This window comes from Chaetodon trifascialis, chromosome 19, assembly GCF_039877785.1.
Source record: "Chaetodon trifascialis isolate fChaTrf1 chromosome 19, fChaTrf1.hap1, whole genome shotgun sequence".
NCBI classification, from domain to species: Eukaryota; Metazoa; Chordata; class Actinopteri; order Chaetodontiformes; family Chaetodontidae; genus Chaetodon; species Chaetodon trifascialis.
This window is the reverse complement of record NC_092074.1, coordinates 1,331,322-1,349,103: the sequence shown is the minus strand read 5'-3', so window position 1 is coordinate 1,349,103 and position 17,782 is coordinate 1,331,322. Positions and strand designations below refer to the sequence as shown.

At 42.6% G+C, this 17,782-nt stretch overlaps 2 protein-coding genes across 5 annotated transcripts in view; both read right to left on the bottom strand.

Moving 5' to 3' along the window:
• The window catches only part of psmc6 (proteasome 26S subunit, ATPase 6), a 44,425-nt gene extending 42,736 nt beyond the window's left edge, over positions 1-1,689 (bottom strand). For 3 of the 4 annotated variants that reach the window (XR_011603321.1, XR_011603322.1, XM_070986873.1), the window contains exons 1-2: positions 1,074-1,184; positions 439-518 (exon numbers count right to left, since the gene is read on the bottom strand). Coding sequence is in view for 2 of the 4 variants with exons in the window: in XM_070986873.1 (XP_070842974.1) it covers positions 439-518; positions 1,074-1,158 (165 nt within the window). In the remaining 2 variants the exon portion in view is untranslated. Of the gene's footprint in view, positions 1-438; positions 519-1,073 lie in introns of all 4 variants that reach the window. The other variant, XM_070986874.1, reaches the window with a different exon arrangement.
• Positions 1,690-1,999: 310 nt separating this feature from the next.
• On the bottom strand, positions 2,000-7,624 carry LOC139347348 (uncharacterized). The gene is made up of 3 exons (XM_070986880.1): positions 7,037-7,624; positions 3,615-3,706; positions 2,000-2,959 (listed from the first exon to the last, which is right to left on the bottom strand). The coding sequence occupies exons 1-3, from the start codon at positions 7,398-7,400 to the stop codon at positions 2,765-2,767; spliced, it is 651 nt and encodes a 216-aa protein (XP_070842981.1). The 5' UTR covers positions 7,401-7,624; the 3' UTR covers positions 2,000-2,764.
• Between the last annotated feature and the right edge of the window lie 10,158 nt (positions 7,625-17,782).

Below are 17,782 nucleotides of genomic sequence, written 5' to 3'. Positions count from 1 at the left end.
ACAGATTCCTCCACCTTTAGTTTTGCCTGAAAGTTCCGTGTCTCTGTCCACGCGGTGGACTTGGAAACAGTGAAGACAGAATAAAATCAGCCATTGATGCTTTCACTGCCACTTGTCAAGTTAGGTCCCTTCCACAGTCTTCAGCCACAGAATCCTCTCTCCTCTCTTCACAAATACAATGCACACTGTCAGACATGTAAAACGCCAACTTGTGTCTTTTCTACTGACAACATGAAATCATAATGGATTTGACAGTTAAGGTTAAATTGCACAGCACCAACACTATTAGTTTTGGTTGGCCAGGTAGTATTTAAACAGTCTTGGTCAAAACCTTGAGTGAAGCAGTCGCCTGGCTGCAGAAAACAGAATTCGGTAATTGTGACAAACAATCAAGTGACATCCAACAAGCTACAATGAAGTTACAGCCAATATTCTTACCTGACCAACACTTTGCAGAGCTTTTAGGTCATTCTCTGATTTCTCGTACTGTTTAGTTTGTTCTCTCAGCTGCTCTCTCACTATAAAAAAGGATACACAGAAAGTAACGTTGTTATTTATAGATTTCGTCATTACCCAGAATCACAGTCAATACTCTACTTGTTGAAACTAAGCTAAATTTAGAAGCTCACACTGTCAAACAGCCTTGTTAACGCAAGTTAGTTAAGGTGACGTTAGCTGTCCATAGCATAAACTAACGTAAAGCTGTTGATAAGAAATAATTATAAATCACAACTTTACAGCAAAAATACAGTTTGTAACATAGCTATATCAACTGGTTATACTGTCTAGGTTAACCTTAATTGACTTCTAGAAGTTACCAACCAGCTTACTGTTCGGGATACCGCTCGCACTGGCGTTGCTATTGTTTGTCAACTAACTACTTCTAAGCTAAGATAGCACTGCTAGCGTCAGCCAGTTTATTTCCATTCATTTCTACGAGGATGCTAACGGCATGACAAAGCACTAGGTAGCTGGCTAGCTAGCTATCCAACAATTTGTCTTTAATCAACACAAACCAGACGTTTTTCAGCCTGAACACAAACGCCACAATTAAACTGTCTCTTATCACTTACATTCTTTTAAACGTCCGTCGACTTCTTTGTGTTCGAGTAATTTTTTCCTGTAATCCTGCAGCGCTTTCTCTCTAGTGTCCGCCATGATACCCCGGTGAATGCTGGGAAACGGCAACGTCACTACAGCATTTTGCTCTCAGCGGCCGCCCCCCTAAATTCTTCTTCCTCGAGGTTTTTACGACAGCCGGCATCCAAGCAACCATGTCCCCAGAGGTTTTCAACGTTGTCCTCCACGTGCCCTATTTTCCATAACTGTGTCATCATCTGTATCGAGTCATCTTTCTCAGCACTATGCCTTTTCCCCTCTTTCATATTGTCTTCAACCATTACTTTTTTATTGCTTCTTTTGCCAGTTTGCAGGGCTCCCAAATCTCACGATTGGGCGTGAGACACACGCATTTCAACCCGTTCACGCGCTCACATGCTACACCTTCTATTTCTCACGCAGAAAAATTACCAGGATAACGCCCACCAACAGTGGAACAGGTCGAAGAATTAGTGATGTGTCGATCACTGAGGGAACGGCTCTTAGAGCCGACTCTTTGAAGTGAGCCGCTTTGTTTTTCTTCTCGACTTTTTTCTGTTTAAGCCGCATGTGATTGGTCAACAACATGACGCGTGGTGGCTACTGTGTGTATGCACTGAGCAGGAGGCAGAGGGGCGGGGGTTACAGACAGACACGCCCGGGCGCGCGTGCACACACACTTGCACTAAGAAATGCTGAATAGAATAAATATTTTTATTTGTACAAATTTATGTGTCATTTATCGGATCAGGAGAGGATTTGAGGTTAGAGGCTGGAAAGCCTTTTTTTTCCTTCCAACAGGATGGCCTTCACTGATGATCACTCGAGTAATCCAATTACTGACACCAAATTGTTGTGGAAATTCTCTGCTGCTGGTGAAGAATGAAATAGAGATTTCTGTCAGCTGACAATGTTTTTATTTTCTTTGCAAAAAAAAGGTCAATCATCACACAAGTGGTAGAATGAAGAAAGACCCCAAGCATGGGGAGAGCTATACATTTATACCTGAGGAACACCCCCTACCCAAAGGTGTGTTTTCACACTTTTTGGTCTGCTGTAGGTATCAGTGCTGACTCCCTAGAAGGTGACTTACACCAGAAACACCCTGCAGGATTTGGTGTTAAGAGGTCGAGACAGCACAATTTAAAACACAAAAAGACCAGATATACTGGTGAGAAAGAGGGATGTGGGGTATCTCAAGTAGATGAAGTACAAGGAGCTGAAAGTAGAATTCCTCCCTTTTGATTTTTAATCATTAAAAACAAAAACAAAACAACAAAAAAGAGGAGAAAAATAAAAGGAAAAAAGTCACAACTTAATTATCCAATACATTAATTCACACAGATTTTAAAATGCATCATCATGGCAGTTGTTTTTGAATAGAAAAAAGATAAAAATCATAAAATAAAATTAGAAGAATGAAACAGAAACATAATTTACAAAATGTCATCATCTGTGTCAGAGTGATGGTCTTTGCAGGTGTAGGCCTCCATCAGTATCACCGAACATGATGGATCAGGATTAGGTGAAGCATGGTGTAGTCTGGTGGGAAAAACGTTTTGTTTTGACAAAGGTTTGTCCTGCAAGTCTAGTTTGTCATTCCTTGTGCTGTTCTCGTGTTGTCCGTGTTTGGCAGCTGATTTCCTCTGTTGGCTCTGGGACCTTCTTACAGTGGTTGGCCTGAACCCACATTGCTCTCAGCGATCTTTACAGCAGTATGTTTTGTCAGGAGCACCTGGAATGGACCTTGCCAGCGTTTGGAGTACCACTGCTTCCTTCTTAGGTCCTTTGTCACCACCCAGTCGCCAGGCTGGAAGTCAGTGAGTAATGCGGAAGCTGGTGGTGGAAGGGCTGATTTTACCTGTTGAGAGATGGGAGAGAGAGAGTCGAAGATAAGTTTTTGCAATATTGTAGCATGTCATCCTCTCATAGGTCAGTGGAGAGGAGTGGCCTGGTTACAGGTTCCACTCCTTGGGATGGAGGTCTGCCAAAAAGAATTTCAAAGGGACTCATATTCACTCTGGATGTTTTTCTCATTCTCATTTGCATTAGAACAATGGGCAGAGCTTTTGTCAAGACAGTCTTGTTTCCTCACGACATTTTGCTAATTTTGAATTCAGAGTGCCACTCTCTCGTTCGACAGCACCTGCACAATGTTGTTTGAGGTCAATGGCAAGAAATTCACTGATTTGAGTTAATGCAGAATTGACAAAGTGAGAGCCATTATTGCTGCTCAGTTTAGTTGGTATTCCTCATCTAGGAACAATTTTCATCAGCAGAGTCTTTGCTGCTACTTGGCTGCTTTGGTGTTTTGCTGGAAATGCTTCAACCCATTTTGACCACATGTCAACCATCACTCAGCAGCACTATGAATGGTCTGTCTGGTGGTGGGTGAGCGGTGTGTGATTGTTTTGATTTTTTTGATTCTTTCTGTGTGGAGTTTGCATGTTCTCCCCATGTCCACCTGGGGTATCCTCCTTAAAAAAAACATTAAAAACATGCAAGAAGATCATCACCTGACCAATGGTGACAAAAGAGAACTGGGTCCCCGGGCGCCGCTGTCGGCTGGCATCCCACGGCTCCTGGTCTGCCATGGAGGAAGGACTTGCTGGGATGGGTTAAATGCGGAGAAAAGAATTTCACAAATGCATAGCATGTGCAGTTTCCCCCGTGTAACTCTGTGTGACTTGTGACTAATAAAGGGATGTCAGACAGACATCAGACAGCGTTCCAAAACAAAGGCAAATTTATTGATTATTGATTAAAAGGTAGCTCGAAGTATCTGTGAAGAGAGTAACTTCACGTAGAAATAACTAAAATAACTGGGGGAAAGGAAAGGTGGGCTAAAGCTAGCTGTGGGGAGGCAGCCTACTTAAGGGTGTGTTCCAACAGTGCAACTCACCCACCATTCGTGTGCTCATGGCAACTGTCCATCACTGCAAACTGTGGTTCAGTACTATGTTCCCGTGCTCTTACCACTACAAATCTGTGAAGGGAACCACGATACAGTGCCTAGCCCCCACCACAAGCCAGCGACCAGCTCCACTAGAAAAAGGTAAAAGGTGAAAATCTAAACTATACGAGAGATCATACCAGTTGATTCAATCCAAAACAGTGCCTGAATGCTACACAACAGCTAAATCTAAGGGCAAAACAGCAGCTGATTGAGACCTAAAATACAAACACAATACATGTTAATGACAAATTTATAACAAATAATCCATACCGATACAAGTGCATCGACAAAGCCAACTTGAGAGGGCTAATGTCCAGATCACTCAGGGTAGACAGATGTTCAAGACCTCAGGGAAGCGGACACAAGTATGACCAGGCAGACAGGAGACTAAAACCACAAAAAGGACTCTGGCAAACAAATGCTATTGAGGTGCAAAGTCCATGCTAAAATGTTAAACCTTTCTAAAAAAAAAAAAAAAAAAAAAAAAACAGCAATCAACAGCACCACCTTCCTCTAGTGATGGCTTCCCGAACCACTGAAGCTTTGCAGCCCATTGGTTTGCCAGAAGGTTCACCACACGAAGGTCTTCAGGAGTGCCCCCTGCACCCCAAAAGACCTCAGCCTCCTGAGCAGATAGAGTCTGCTCTGTCCTTTTTTATAAAGTGCAGTGGTGTTATGAGTCCAGTCCAGTTTGTTGTTCAGATGAACACCCAGGTACTTATAAGATGTGACCATCTCAATGTCCCTTCCCTGGATGTTCACTGGTGATGGGGGAGAGTGCGGGCGGTGGCGGCGGAAGTCCACAACCAACTCCTTGGTTTTATCCGCATTGATCAGCAGGTGGTTCTGCTGACACCAGTCCACAAAATCCTGAATAAGTCCTCTGTATGACCTATCGTCCCCATCTGTGATGAGGCCGACAATGGCAGAGTCATCAGAGAACTTCTGCAGGTGGCAGGTGGGTGACAGGTGGGAAAGGTCCGCTGTATAAAGGGTGAAGAGGAACGGTGCCAGCACCGTTCCCTGGGGGGCCCCCACACTGCAGAGGACAGTCCCTGACACACAGTCCCGTGTCCTCACATACTGTGGGCGGTTGGAGAGGTAATCCACTATCCCGCATATGAGGTGTTGGTCCACTCCTGAAAGCTCCAGCTTGTTCCTCAGGATGGCTGGCCTGATGGTGTTGAAAGCACTGCTGAGGTCCAGGAAAAGGACCCGAACAGAGCTCCCCGGCAGCTCCAGGTGAGACAGGGCTCGATGGAGGAGGAAGATGAGGGCATCGTCCACTCCGATGCCAGGCTGGTACGCGAACTGCAGCGGGTCCATGGACGAGCTCACCAGGGGACGCAGGTGGGCAAGGACCAGCCGCTCCAAGGCCTTCATGAGGTGCGATGTTAGTGCCACCGGCCTGTAGCAGCTAGGGTCCTTAGGATGTGGGGTCTTTGGCACAGGTACCACGCAGGACGTCTACCAGAGTCCCGGCACCCTTCCCAGCCTCAGACTCAGGTTGAACAAATGTCCAATGATCCCGCTCAGCTGATCAGAGCAGGATTTGAGGAGTCTGGGACTGAGGCCATCCGGTCCTGCAGCCTTCCTGGTCTTTAACCTCCTCAGCTGATTTCTCACCTGGAGAGGTGTGAGAGACAAGTTGGAGCAGGGGGGCTGAGTGTCTTGTGAAGTGGCTGGGGGGCTGGGAGGAACAGTGGGGGGTGGCGTTGGAGGTGGTGAGCTGAATACTGCGGAGGGGGGGGGGGTACTTGGGCAGAGTGCTGGCAGAACAAAGGAGGGCTGCTGCAGGGCTGGTACAGCTGGGGGAGGGGCAGATGCTTCCTCAAACCTGCAGAAGTAGCTGTTCAGCTCATCTGCCCACTTTGAATCCCTGGCTGCCTGAGAGTTTGGCTTCTGGTGGCCTGAAATGGTTTTCAGGCCTCTCCAGACTCCCCTGGTGTTGTGCTCCTGCAGCTGTTCCTCCATTCTCCTCCTGTATTTGTCCTTCCCCTCTCTGATTTTCCCTCTGAGCTCCCTCTGAACAGTTTTCAGCTCCTCTTTGTTTCCTGACTTGAAGGCCCTCTTCTTCTCCTTTAGAAGAGCCTTAATGTCAGGATTAATCCAGGGTTTGTTGTTGGAGTGACACCGTACAGTCCTGGTGGGTACAGTGTTCTCCACACAAAAGTTTATGTAGTCCGTGATGCTGTCTGTCAAACTGTCGATGTCCTCCTCATGAGAGTCGTTGAATATATCCCACACGGTTGTCTCGAAGCAGTCCTTCAGAGCCTCTTCAGCCTCATCAGACCACCTCTTCACTGTGCGGGACACAGCTGGTTGCCTGTTGACAAGGGGCTTGTAGACAGGCAGGAGATGAACCAGGTTGTGATCAGCTCTTCCCAGAGGAGGGAGGGGAGATGATTCGTATGCCTCCTTGGTGTTGGCATAGAATAAGTCCAGTGTTTTATTGTCTCTGGTGGCACATGTGACATACTGGATGAAATTGGGCAGAGTGGCGGACAGAGATGCATGATTAAAATCCCCAGAGATCCGCAAGAGGGCCTGTGGTTTCTGAGTTTGCAGCCTGCTGATCACGGTGTTGATGACGTCACAGGCTGCGTCGGCATTAGCAGAGGGGGGAATATACACAGCCACCACTATGGCGTGTGAGAACTCCCGCGGCAGATAATATGGCCTCAGACTAACAGCCAACAGCTCAATGTCCGGATGATCTAATTTATAATTGCTTTGTATACTCCCTTAATCAATGTGACCCCCTGGCATTGTATTGTTCTTTGTTTTGTATCTTCACAAATTGTAATTTCTGACTTGTCAATAAAGTTTGAGCAAAAAAAAAAAAGACATCTAGGGATGGGAATTGATAAGAATTTAACGATTCCGATTCCATTATCAATTTTGCTTATCGATCCGCCCCCCTCCTGGAGTTACACCATCTATCGTTCACAAACACTGCCAGCCCTCCTCATTTCCTCTTACCGCTCTTCTCTGTCTGGTCCGCTCGAACGAGTGAAAATCCATCCAGCGCCACAGTCGCATCCGTGTGCTGCATTCCCAGCCAAGTCTCCGTGAGCAGTAGCAAACTGCACCGCCAGTAATCCTGCTCATGTCGCGTCAGCGCTGCCAGCTCATCCATCTTGTTGGAAAGAGATCTCATGTTCCCCATGATGACGGACGGGAGAGTCGGTCTGTAAGCTCTCCTCCTGTCGCAACGTTTGATCCCTGCGCGACACCCTCGCGTCCTCCTCCTTAGCTCGCGGGGGACATCAGGTCGCTCCTCCGGCCGCACAGCTGTGTTACGCAGGGCCAGCAGCTGATCCCTACTGTAAACAACGGGAGCCATTGTCTCTCACGGACCCACAGACGCGGAGAAAGTTGTAGAAGTGGCAACGAAGTAGCGCCAGAGTTACTGTTTAGCGTCTCTGATGCGCCAGATATTTAGAAACACGTAAAACTAAAAGAATAAGCAAGACTCACAGAAAAACAGAAAAATATAAGAAAAAACTCCTAAGAGTTAAGCGAGCTACTGTAAAAGGCTGCCGCTCGTTCGGCGCCGGAACCGGAAGTAGTAGTAGTTTTCCATGGTTGTGTTGACATTTCCTTTCCTTTCTGCCTTGATAGCTGAGGGGACTATAATCAAAGGAAGGTTAAATTAAAAAAAAATGTTTAGATTGAATGTATTTTTCTCCTGGTCCTTATTTTAAATAGGTCATTAAAAATATCAATAATTATCGATATCGACCAATATAAAACACTTATATCGCAATAGTTTTCAGCCATATCGCCCAGCCCTACTTGCACATGCACGATAACGTCACGCACGCTGCATTGTTTTGGTTTAGAACGTAGCTGACATAGCGTCGAGGCAGAAACGCTCCAAAGTATGGCTATATTTCATGCGAAAAGATGACACCAGGGCCACTTGCAACACGTGCAAAGTTTCCATTTCTTCAAAGGAGGGAAATACCTCCAACATGCTAAAACATTTGTCCACACAGCATGCAATTCATTTGCAGGAATGTCACGTGTTTGATACGCTTCTTAGCGACGCTTGTGAATCTAGCGGCAGAGCAAATACCAGGCGTCATCTGTTATTAGTGCCAAAGGTAATGTTGAACTATTACAAGCCGTGTCTGTGTTAAGGTTAGCGCCATTTCACTGTGTAAACTCCTTTTGCCATATGCCATATCTCCATGTCATTCCATCAAATTTAGATCACGATGACTGCCAGAGTCAGGCTGGCTCAGAGGCCAGCTCTCCCACTGGCTCAGAGAGTGCAGCCGGCACCGGCAGGTCACACACACCTCTAACCACTCCTCCACTCCACTTTCACTGAGGCAGGGAAGAGTAAAATGACTGAGACGAGGATAAAGGAATGTCACAGAGCAGTCACTAGATTTGTGGTGAAAGGTTTGCAACCTTTTGCCACTGTAGATGCCCCTGAATTTCAGTAGGTTAATTCATTGCATTTTATCTGGCATATCTGTTCAAATGAAAATCAGAAATTTGAGTTCTGTCAGAGTTGCATGTTGTTATTTTAATCAGTGTAGTTCTGCTTCATTCATTCCCTACTCTGAGAAGTAGCTCACCTACTTTTTAGGTTTGTTCTGACTGTAGCAGCTGTATTTCTGCGTTGTATTATCAAGTTAGGTGAGACGCACACCGGGGTTGAGCATCTATGAGCATTTAATCTTCAGAATGAAGGAAAAAGAACAGGCGTCACACACACCAGTCAACGCTGCAACTCTCCACCACAGCTCAGAGCACACACAGCTCTATCACTTTGTATCCATCCATTTTCTATGCCGCTTATCCCTTTCGGGGTCACGGGGGGGCCGGAGCCTATCTCGGCTGTCAACGGGCGGGAGGCGGGGTACACCCTGGACCGGTCGCCAGCCGATCGCAGATCACTTTGTATTTTATACAAAATATACAGCATGGCTCATACTGTTTTAAAATTAATGTGAAAACACGGTGTACCTTGTACAACAAAATCCAACATACGCAAAACCCAGGATACAAGGTGCAATGAAAATGCATTAAATCTTTCCCACAGTACAAAAGAATTAAATTAATTCACCCACATTAGCTCATTTTTATAATGCAAAATTATCAAAATGAACCAAATTACACAACTAGCATACCTTCAGAATGAAGGAAAAAGAACAGGCTTCACACACACCAGTCAATGCTGCAACTCTCCACCACTATACAAAAAAAAATTCACATAACCACAATAAAACGTCACATTACATACGAAACAAGTCATCACACAGCCATAGCATGCAGAACACAGCCCCACGACATCAACATGAAAAAGAGAGAAACAGAGAAGCGAAACAGTTCAGCTAGCATAAGGCTAAGTTAGCTAATTCTGCATGAATAACTCAGCTTAACGTTCAATTCACTAAGTTGCTAATCAATGGAGGCTTGACCACAAGTTTCATTAGCATGTGACATTACAACATATATCAACATATTGTGGTTTTGAATTAAAAAAATTACAGTAAATAAGACAATGAAGAGAGTGTCTCACCAGCTCAGAGCACACACAGCTCTATGACGCTAGGTGGTGTAACGCCAAAACATCCCCCTAGGGGGAACAAAGGGAAGGAAAAAGATAATTTGGGGGAAGTTCATAACACAAAAGAAAGATTTTAGGAAAAATAAATAAACAAATCATAATAACAAAATTTGACTTGGCTACTTGACGTTACATCACACATCATTTGTGCATACTGTATATGTTAAATTTTCTGTGCAGAGATGAAAATATAAAAGATAGTTAACGCAAACAAACCCATTTGTACTCTTTTATTTTCTCACCCAATGAGAATCCATAAGGAATCGGATCGATAAGCAAAATTGATAATGGAATCGGAATCGTTAAATTCTTATCAATTCCCATCCCTAGATGTCTTTTTTTTTTTTTTGCTCAAACTTTATTGACAAGTCAGAAATTACAATTTGTGAAGATACAAAACAAAGAACAATACAATGCCAGGGGGTCACATTGATTAAGGGAGTATACAAAGCAATTATAAATTAGATCATCAAAATATTATATAAAATGCATAGCTCAGTGGTTTTGATGGCTTTTTTGTTTGATGAATATTGGATTGCTGTGATGTATTGTTTGAGTTCCTTCTCAAAAATTAAAGGATAGGAGTGGAACCCAAATAGTACATTTACATATGTAAGAGACACACCAGATAAGATATTCTGGGAGATAAATGTACTGACCTCTTGCCAGAACACACATGAAGCAGGACAGGACCAGAACAAATGATGAAGATTGTTTACAAAATGAGCAGTCCACATCAATGTCTTTTTTATATCTATGTAAAAATAGCTTGCAGGGATAAAATCTATGAATCATTTTAAAAGAGACTTCTTTAATCTTATTTATAATCAGATATTTAGAAGGAAGGCACCAGATTCTTTTCCAGTTCAAGCCTGGAGTGAAGCTATTCCAGTGAGACACTGCATTTGGAACAGAGATTATGTCCTTTTGAAATAAAGCACATATATCACAGTTGTTATTCCTCTTCTTAGTAGAAAAACAGATCCGAACAACATTAGTGACAGCAGGGTCTAATTTCAATAAAGTCAGTGCAGATGTCACAAAGCTTTTAAGTAGCATAATAACACCAGACGGAATAGCGTCATAAACTACAGCGTATTCTTTTGGTGGTACAGGGAAACTGTACTTATTTAGAAATTCAGAATAAGACATTAAGAAACCATTAGCGTTGAGAAGCTGCTTGAAATGAGAAATTTGGGATAAAATTCCATGTTGAGGATGGGTTTTTAAGAAATTGTTTTATCCAATTTATTTTGAAGGTATTATTTAAGGTTGAAAAATCAAGGAAGTTCATACCGCCTTGTTCATATGAATTCCTCAGAACTGACTTACTAATATAATGAATCCTATTTCCCCATACAAATTGATATAGCATGTTATCGACAGATTCAGCAGTCTGTTTGTTCACATTAAGAGACAGGGCTGCATAGGTCAAACGGGAAATGCCCTCTGCTTTGGTTAGCAAGATTCTCCCTCTAATCGACAAGTCTCTCTGAAGCCATGAATTAAGCTTTTTCTGTACCTTACCTATAATGGGGTTGAAATTCAGAGAGCATCTAGTATTTTGGTCTTTGTTAATCGTTATGCCAAGATAGGTTACAGACTTCTTTACAGGAATGTTAGAAATGGAGGATACATTACAATTTTTGAGGGCTAACAGTTCACACTTACTGATGTTTAAGCAGAGCCCAGAGGCATTAGAGAAAGACTTAATTATGTCAATGGCCACTGAAACCTGGGAAGCATCCTTTAAAAATAAGGTGGTGTCATCAGCTAGCTGACTAATTATGATTTCTCTTTCAGCTATAGTGATACCTTTCAGGTGGCTGAGTTTAATAAATTCTGAAAGTAGTTGAGTGCAGATCAGGAACAAGTACGGTGAGACCGGGCAGCCTTGTCTGACACCGCGCTTTAGATTGAATCTGGGAGATGTGCCAGCATGTAGTTTAATTGAACAGTTAGCATTATTATACATGGTCTTGATGGCAGCACAAAAGTAAGGACCAAAAACAAATTTTTTTAAGGCTTGAAACATAAAATCATGTTCAATGGTATCAAAAGCTTTCCTAAAGTCTAAGAACAAAATTAAACTGTTATCATTGCAAAAATCAGCATAATCAATAAGGTCTAGTACAAGCCTGATGTTATTAGCTATATGTCTCTGTTGCATAAAACCACTTTGTGTTTCATCGATGATGTTATCTAGAACAGATTTCATTCTAATAGCAAAAATTCAAGCTAAAATTTTATAGTCGTTATTAAGAAGGCAGATTGGTCGCCAATTATCAATCAAAAGAGGATATTTTTTAGGTTTTGGAATTAGGGTTAAGAGTCCTTGACATAATGTGGGAGGAAGAGTTTGTACTTCAATGCTCTCTACAAACACACCATAGAGCAAGGGGGACAGCTGCTCCGCAAAGGTAATATAGAATTCAGATGTAAGGCCATCAACCCCAGGAGATTTATTCAGCTTTAGGTGTTTGATTGCAAATAAGACTTCGTTCGGAGTTAAAGGACTATCACAAATACTCCTTTGGTCTTCACTGATTAATTTGGATTCAGTGAAGTGTGCAAAAAAATTGTCAGCTTCAGTTTCATTATATTGTGACTCATATAAAGACCTATAAAATGTGGAGCAGTAATTAGCTATTTTTTTGGGATCATCAGTAATAACATCAATAATATTGAGTTTTTAAATAGAACTGTTTTTACCACGAGCTCTTTCAAGTTGGAAAAAATATGCAGAGTTGCGTTCTCCCTCCTCCAGCCATTTTCTTCTTGATCTTACAAAGGCTCCCTCTGCTTTCCTTCTGTATATGTCATCTAACTTATTATGCAGAGATATTGACTCTTGTAAGTCATTTTCTGATCAATTTTCAGGTGAGGTTTGAGAAAGTGACGTTATCCTAGAAATCACATTTGTTTCTTCAATTTTTCTGGATTTTGATAAAGAGGTTCCAAAATCTCTTAAAAATTTTGATACCTCAAATTTAAAAAGTTCCCAATTTCTGAAAAAAACATCTATCAGTTAAAGCTTTGTTCCAGTAGATATTTATTAGTGTTTGAACTTTTTTAATTACTAATTCATTTTTAAGAATAGAGTTGTTAAGTTTCCAATAAGAGCCTCTAAACACATGAGTAGTGTTAGAGCCAAAGGAAACAGTTAGTGACACAGCTCTATGATCTGTTAATGGAGTTGTTATTATATTGGCAGTAATGTTATTCTCATCTAAACAATCAGAAACTAACCAATAATCTATACGAGACATTGAAGTACAAGCCTTATTATTCCATGTATAAAATTTACTGTTGGGATTTTTCTTCCTCCATATGTCAACCAGATTAAATTTTTTCATGAAGGTAGTCAGAGTAAGGGCAAATGAATTATTAGTATTTGGGGGCCATCTGTCTAATGAACCATTCAAAGCAATGTTGAAATCCCCACCCAGAAAGAGTAGCGCATTTGGGTACTTTGAAAACCAGTGTAAGAAGCTAGATTCTAAAGTATCAAATAAAAAGTCATTTTCGGGTTTAGAGTTGTATCCATATATGTTAGTGAGAAGGATAATATTGTTGTCAACCTTAAGGATTAATATTATGTAATGGCCTAAAGGGTCACTTTCTGAGTGTAGGACTATAACATTAAAGTCGTTTTTTAAGATAGTAACCCCTGCTGATCTTTCTGATCCATGTGAAAACCAAAGGTCATTCCCCCACTGAGTTTTCCAAAAAGAAGCATCATTCACCACTGTATGTGACTCTTGAAAAAAATAAAAATCAGATTTCTGCTGTTTTGCAAATAAAAACAAAGCTTTACGTTTAATATTATCTCTTAAACCCCTGGCATTTAGAGAAAGAACTGATAAGTGTCACACCGCGGTGAGGTATTGTCTTGTCTTGGGTTTTTGTCTCGTCATTTCCTGTTTTATTTTGAAAAGTAACTCTCCTCTCGTTTCAGGTCACTTGCTCTTCCTCATGTCTCCAGTCTGATTGTCTCCCCAATTACCTGATTGTTTCCACCTGGTTCCCTTGCCCGCATGTGTTCAAATAGTCTGCGTTTCCCTTTGTCTTGTGCCAGTGTGTTTCGTCCCTGTATGATCACGCCAGCGTTCCTTGCCACAGCCTCAGGTTTTGATATCGAAGTTCTTGTTTTTCTTCCTCTGATCTAGAGTGATTTTTTGTTGTATATTTCATAGACCAGTTTTAGTTTTCATAGATTTCCTGACATAGGTCTTTCCTCGATTTCGAGTGATTTTTAGTTGTAATTTGTATTGTTTTGTTTATCCTGTTTTTTCCTCCGTTGGAGTGATTTTCTGATTCTCTAGCCTGTATAGTTATTCCTCCCTGTGGAGTGATTTTCTGTTATTTGTTGTAGACGTTAGTTCTTTAGATTACCCTCCCTTTTGGAGCGCTTTCTGTTTGGTAATTTTGCATAGTCTGTTTTGGTTTCTTGTTTCTTTGTTAATGTTTCACAGCCGTGTGATTTCCCCTAGGGAAGATCACGCGTCAGATAATTTCATAGCCTCTTGTTTTATCACTCTGCCCAGAAGTTTGTTCAAGACTTCTCTAATAAAGTCAAAACTTGTGAACGAGTCTCTGCATCTGAGTCCTGCTTTGAGCCCAAGCCTGACAATAAGGACAATGTAGGTGTGAGTACAGTAAACAATTTTCACCTCTCAAAAGGGAAACAGTTTTTGCAGACACAATGAATTATAACAAGTATGCTTATATTCCAAATAACTAGTGTTAAGCGCAAACCTACGCCTTAGAACTGTATAAGTTTAAGTTTATATCAAAGAGCACAATCAGCCAACAGTAATAAAAAAATATATAATGTGCTGAATAACAGTACACATGGAAGAGGGCACAAACATGAAATTAAAGTCTCAGGCATTAGTGCTTAAATTTGTGCTGTATCTTCAGGTAGAAAGTTTGGATTAAAATCATACTCCCCAGCACTAATGCTTAGTTTAAGGCTACATCCCAGAAAAATATGTTCTTCTACAGTAAAAATATATATATATATCTATAAAAATTATATATAGCACAGTCAGCCAGCAGTGATAAAAAACTTAAACTTAAATACTCAGGCATTATATGGCTGCGAATGAGATTATGTTGAATAATGGAGTAAGTGCACATGGAAGAGGGCATAATAAACAGTTGAAAAAAAAAAAATATATATATATAAAAAAACAACTCAAGCAGTAGTGCTTAATGTAAGGCTGTACCTATAGGTAGAGAGTGTGGATTAAGGAGAGAGCACAAATACTCATCATGCAGGTTTTGAAGTGATAATCAGGACAAGAGTAAATGTGCTTGTAGTGGAGACAGTAATGGGATATTCCATCAAGGGGGTCTTGCTGTGTCCATCTGATCAGGAGTAGACTGGATTCCGCATGGAGATAGCGTTGGGTGCATCTCTTTCCCGTCGATTATCACACGAACCCCGGAGAAGTGTGCCTTTTCCCCTTCTTTCTTGGCGGCTTCAATCATTGGCCAAAGTTTCTCACGTAGTGCTATGTCCGCGGAAGTAAGATCCTCCGTGAATCTCACTTTGTTTTCCTTGAGAAAACTGCTGTTTTTGGCCATTCTCCACACCAGGTCACGCGACAATCTGTTGGTGAAGTGGATAATGGTTGTTCTCAGCTTCTTCTGGTTGTCATTAAAGCGACCCAGACGGTGAGCAATATCAATATCTTCTTTGATCTTGGCCTGATTCTCTCCAGCCACGGCACAGCAAATGTCGGCAACTTTGGCTTTGATGTTCTCCTGTTTGTTTTCGGGGATCCCGTGAAGCCTCAAGTTCCATCTGCACTGATACCGCTCTGCCTCGTTGATTCTCATTTCAACCTCTGAAAGCCTCTGGCCGTTATTTTCACATGTGCGGTTCACCACCCTCATGTCTGCTTTCAGGGTTTCAACCTCCGTAAATACGAAGTCAATTGATTTCTTCAGAGCGTCGATGCTTACAGTACTATGGTTGATCAAGCTTTCCAGACTGTCTGCTAGTAACCAGCAATGTTATTTTGTAGTTGAGTGAGTGTTAAGTCACCTTTCATCCTCTTTTCAGCGGGTTTAGCAGGGGTGTTAGGGTCGGACTCTGGAAGTGGCGTTTGGGCTCTGGGCTCAGTCTGCCCGTGATGGAGGAGCAAGCATATTCATGGTCGGAGACAGATCTGGCAGCAGCAGGAGCAGCAGGGCAAGCCTGGGCACTGGAATTAACCGTTGACATCTTTCCTTTTTGTTAGTCTGTAGTTAAACTCTTGGTAGTGACCGTTATGTTTTTTCTTTACGTTTAACACCTTGCTCGGTCCGGAACATGGTAGTTGTAGTTCAACTTCATAGGATGTTTGCCTACCTTGAGGGCTGCCGACCGTTACTGTTAACGTGTTGCTGTGCTCAGTGGGCTTCAATGTGAAACGCAGTTACAGCAATGCACCTTCTTTGTTGGATTAAGCAAGGCGACTTGTGTTAATATTGCAAAAGTTCCTGGCATACGATAAGTCCATAATAGGCAGTAGAGAGGAGTGAAAATTGAAAACATTGGCTTAGCCGCGAACTCCCATGACTGCACTGGCCGCCATCTTGCGCAGCCTCCCCCCCATCCCTAGATGTCACCCACACAAACCGAGGCCTCATTTGTCAGTGTCGGTCACGTGATTTCCACAAGAACGAAGCAAGCCTCGAATCGGGGCTTCGGCCTTTCTCAATACCAAGTACGCCAAGTTCGGACTTACGAACTTGGCAGTTCAGGCTTAGCAAGTTTGACTTGGGAGTACAGTCTCTCCAGGACGGGAGGACGCAGGACCGTCATTCTGCAATTGGGACAGCAGCGTACTTGATGACATTAGCAGGACGACACATCTCCGAAAACTTTGGAGAAAATTTTAAACTACGCGCTATCAGGATGAATCGACCACAGATTTTAAGTTTTAACATCCACTTTCTCACATAAAATAATCTTAAAACCAGATTCCGTACTACTAAAACAGCAGTATTTTGAAACTTGTAACTTATAGTTGTGAGTCCTCTCCTCCACCATCGTTGCTACGAAATGCATTCTGGGATACATGGTTGCCCCAAGTCCGCACAAGTCACCATCCGATGCATCCTCGATAAAGTGGGAGGGGCAAGAACACATCCGAGTATTTGAGTGTACTTGTCGAGATGCGGACTTTTGAATTGGAACAGTACTTGGACCCAGAGTGATGACATTTCTCAAGTACACAAGAACACAAGTACAGAGAAGAATGCTCTGACGCCTCGTACCATTTGTCCCATCATTACCTACCTCAGAGTCACAATGAGGGGACGATGTGGCATCAGACAGAGACAAGGCAAAAAAAAAAAGGAAGCCATGATGCCACAGGTGCTTTTAAACATCCTCAGCCTGATCGGGGGCTGACCTACTTCTGTGGGGGTATGTTCACCAGCCAACAGGAGTCATGCAGCCTGAACACCAAGTGTTCCTGCTACACAGTGCTGAGTTATAGCGTCCAACAACAGTCAAGGTTTGTCATTGGGTCCCCACCACACTGCATCTTTATGGGTGGCACCACAGTGTTGCCACAACGTCTTTTCCTGTGGTGTGGCAAAGGACTGTATTGCCGGAAGGGAGCTGGGAATAGAGACTGGAGTTGAAACAAACAATGTATCAAGGATAGTGGGTTGGATTGCAGCTCTTTTTGCAGCAGCAGCAGCTCTTGTGTTTCCTTGGGAGATAGGATCTGAGTTGTTAGTATGAGCAAGGCATTTACAAATTGCAATTGACTTTGAAAGTAAAATAGCATCTAGAAGAGCTGCAACCTTGTCATGATGGAGAATGGGTTTTCCGTCAGATTAGATAGTTGATAGTTAGGGCCACGGGGGCAATCGCACTGAGCCCATAGCTGTAGGGTGTGTATTGCACGAAATGTTCTGTCAGAGTGGGTGATGTCATTGGTCAGAGCAGAAGAGAGCCTAAAAAATCTCCAGACTTTTTCTCTTTCCACACTTCTCCCAGCCACAATTTACACTCTACACGCATGATTTTTTCCACATTTGTAGACACATTTGTTCTGTCTCTCACAATGTGCTCGAAAAATTAGAGAGACAAACAGAATTTGAATTAGCAGCCTCTAAGTGCGGCACACCTGTCT

What these genes read in the sequence shown, in the direction of transcription:
- LOC139347348 (XM_070986880.1), bottom strand. Translation starts at nt 7,400, where the DNA reads ATGGCTCCCGTTGTTTACAGTAGGGATCAGCTGCTGGCCCTGCGTAAC. An exon ending in GGACCAGACAGAGAAGAGCG is followed by an intron (nt 3,707 to 7,036) that starts GTAAGAGGAAAT and finishes AACCCATCCCAG; the next exon opens with CAAGTCCTTCCTCCATGGCA. An exon ending in CTTTTGTCACCATTGGTCAG is followed by an intron (nt 2,960 to 3,614) that starts GTGATGATCTTC and finishes ATCTCTCAACAG; the next exon opens with GTAAAATCAGCCCTTCCACC.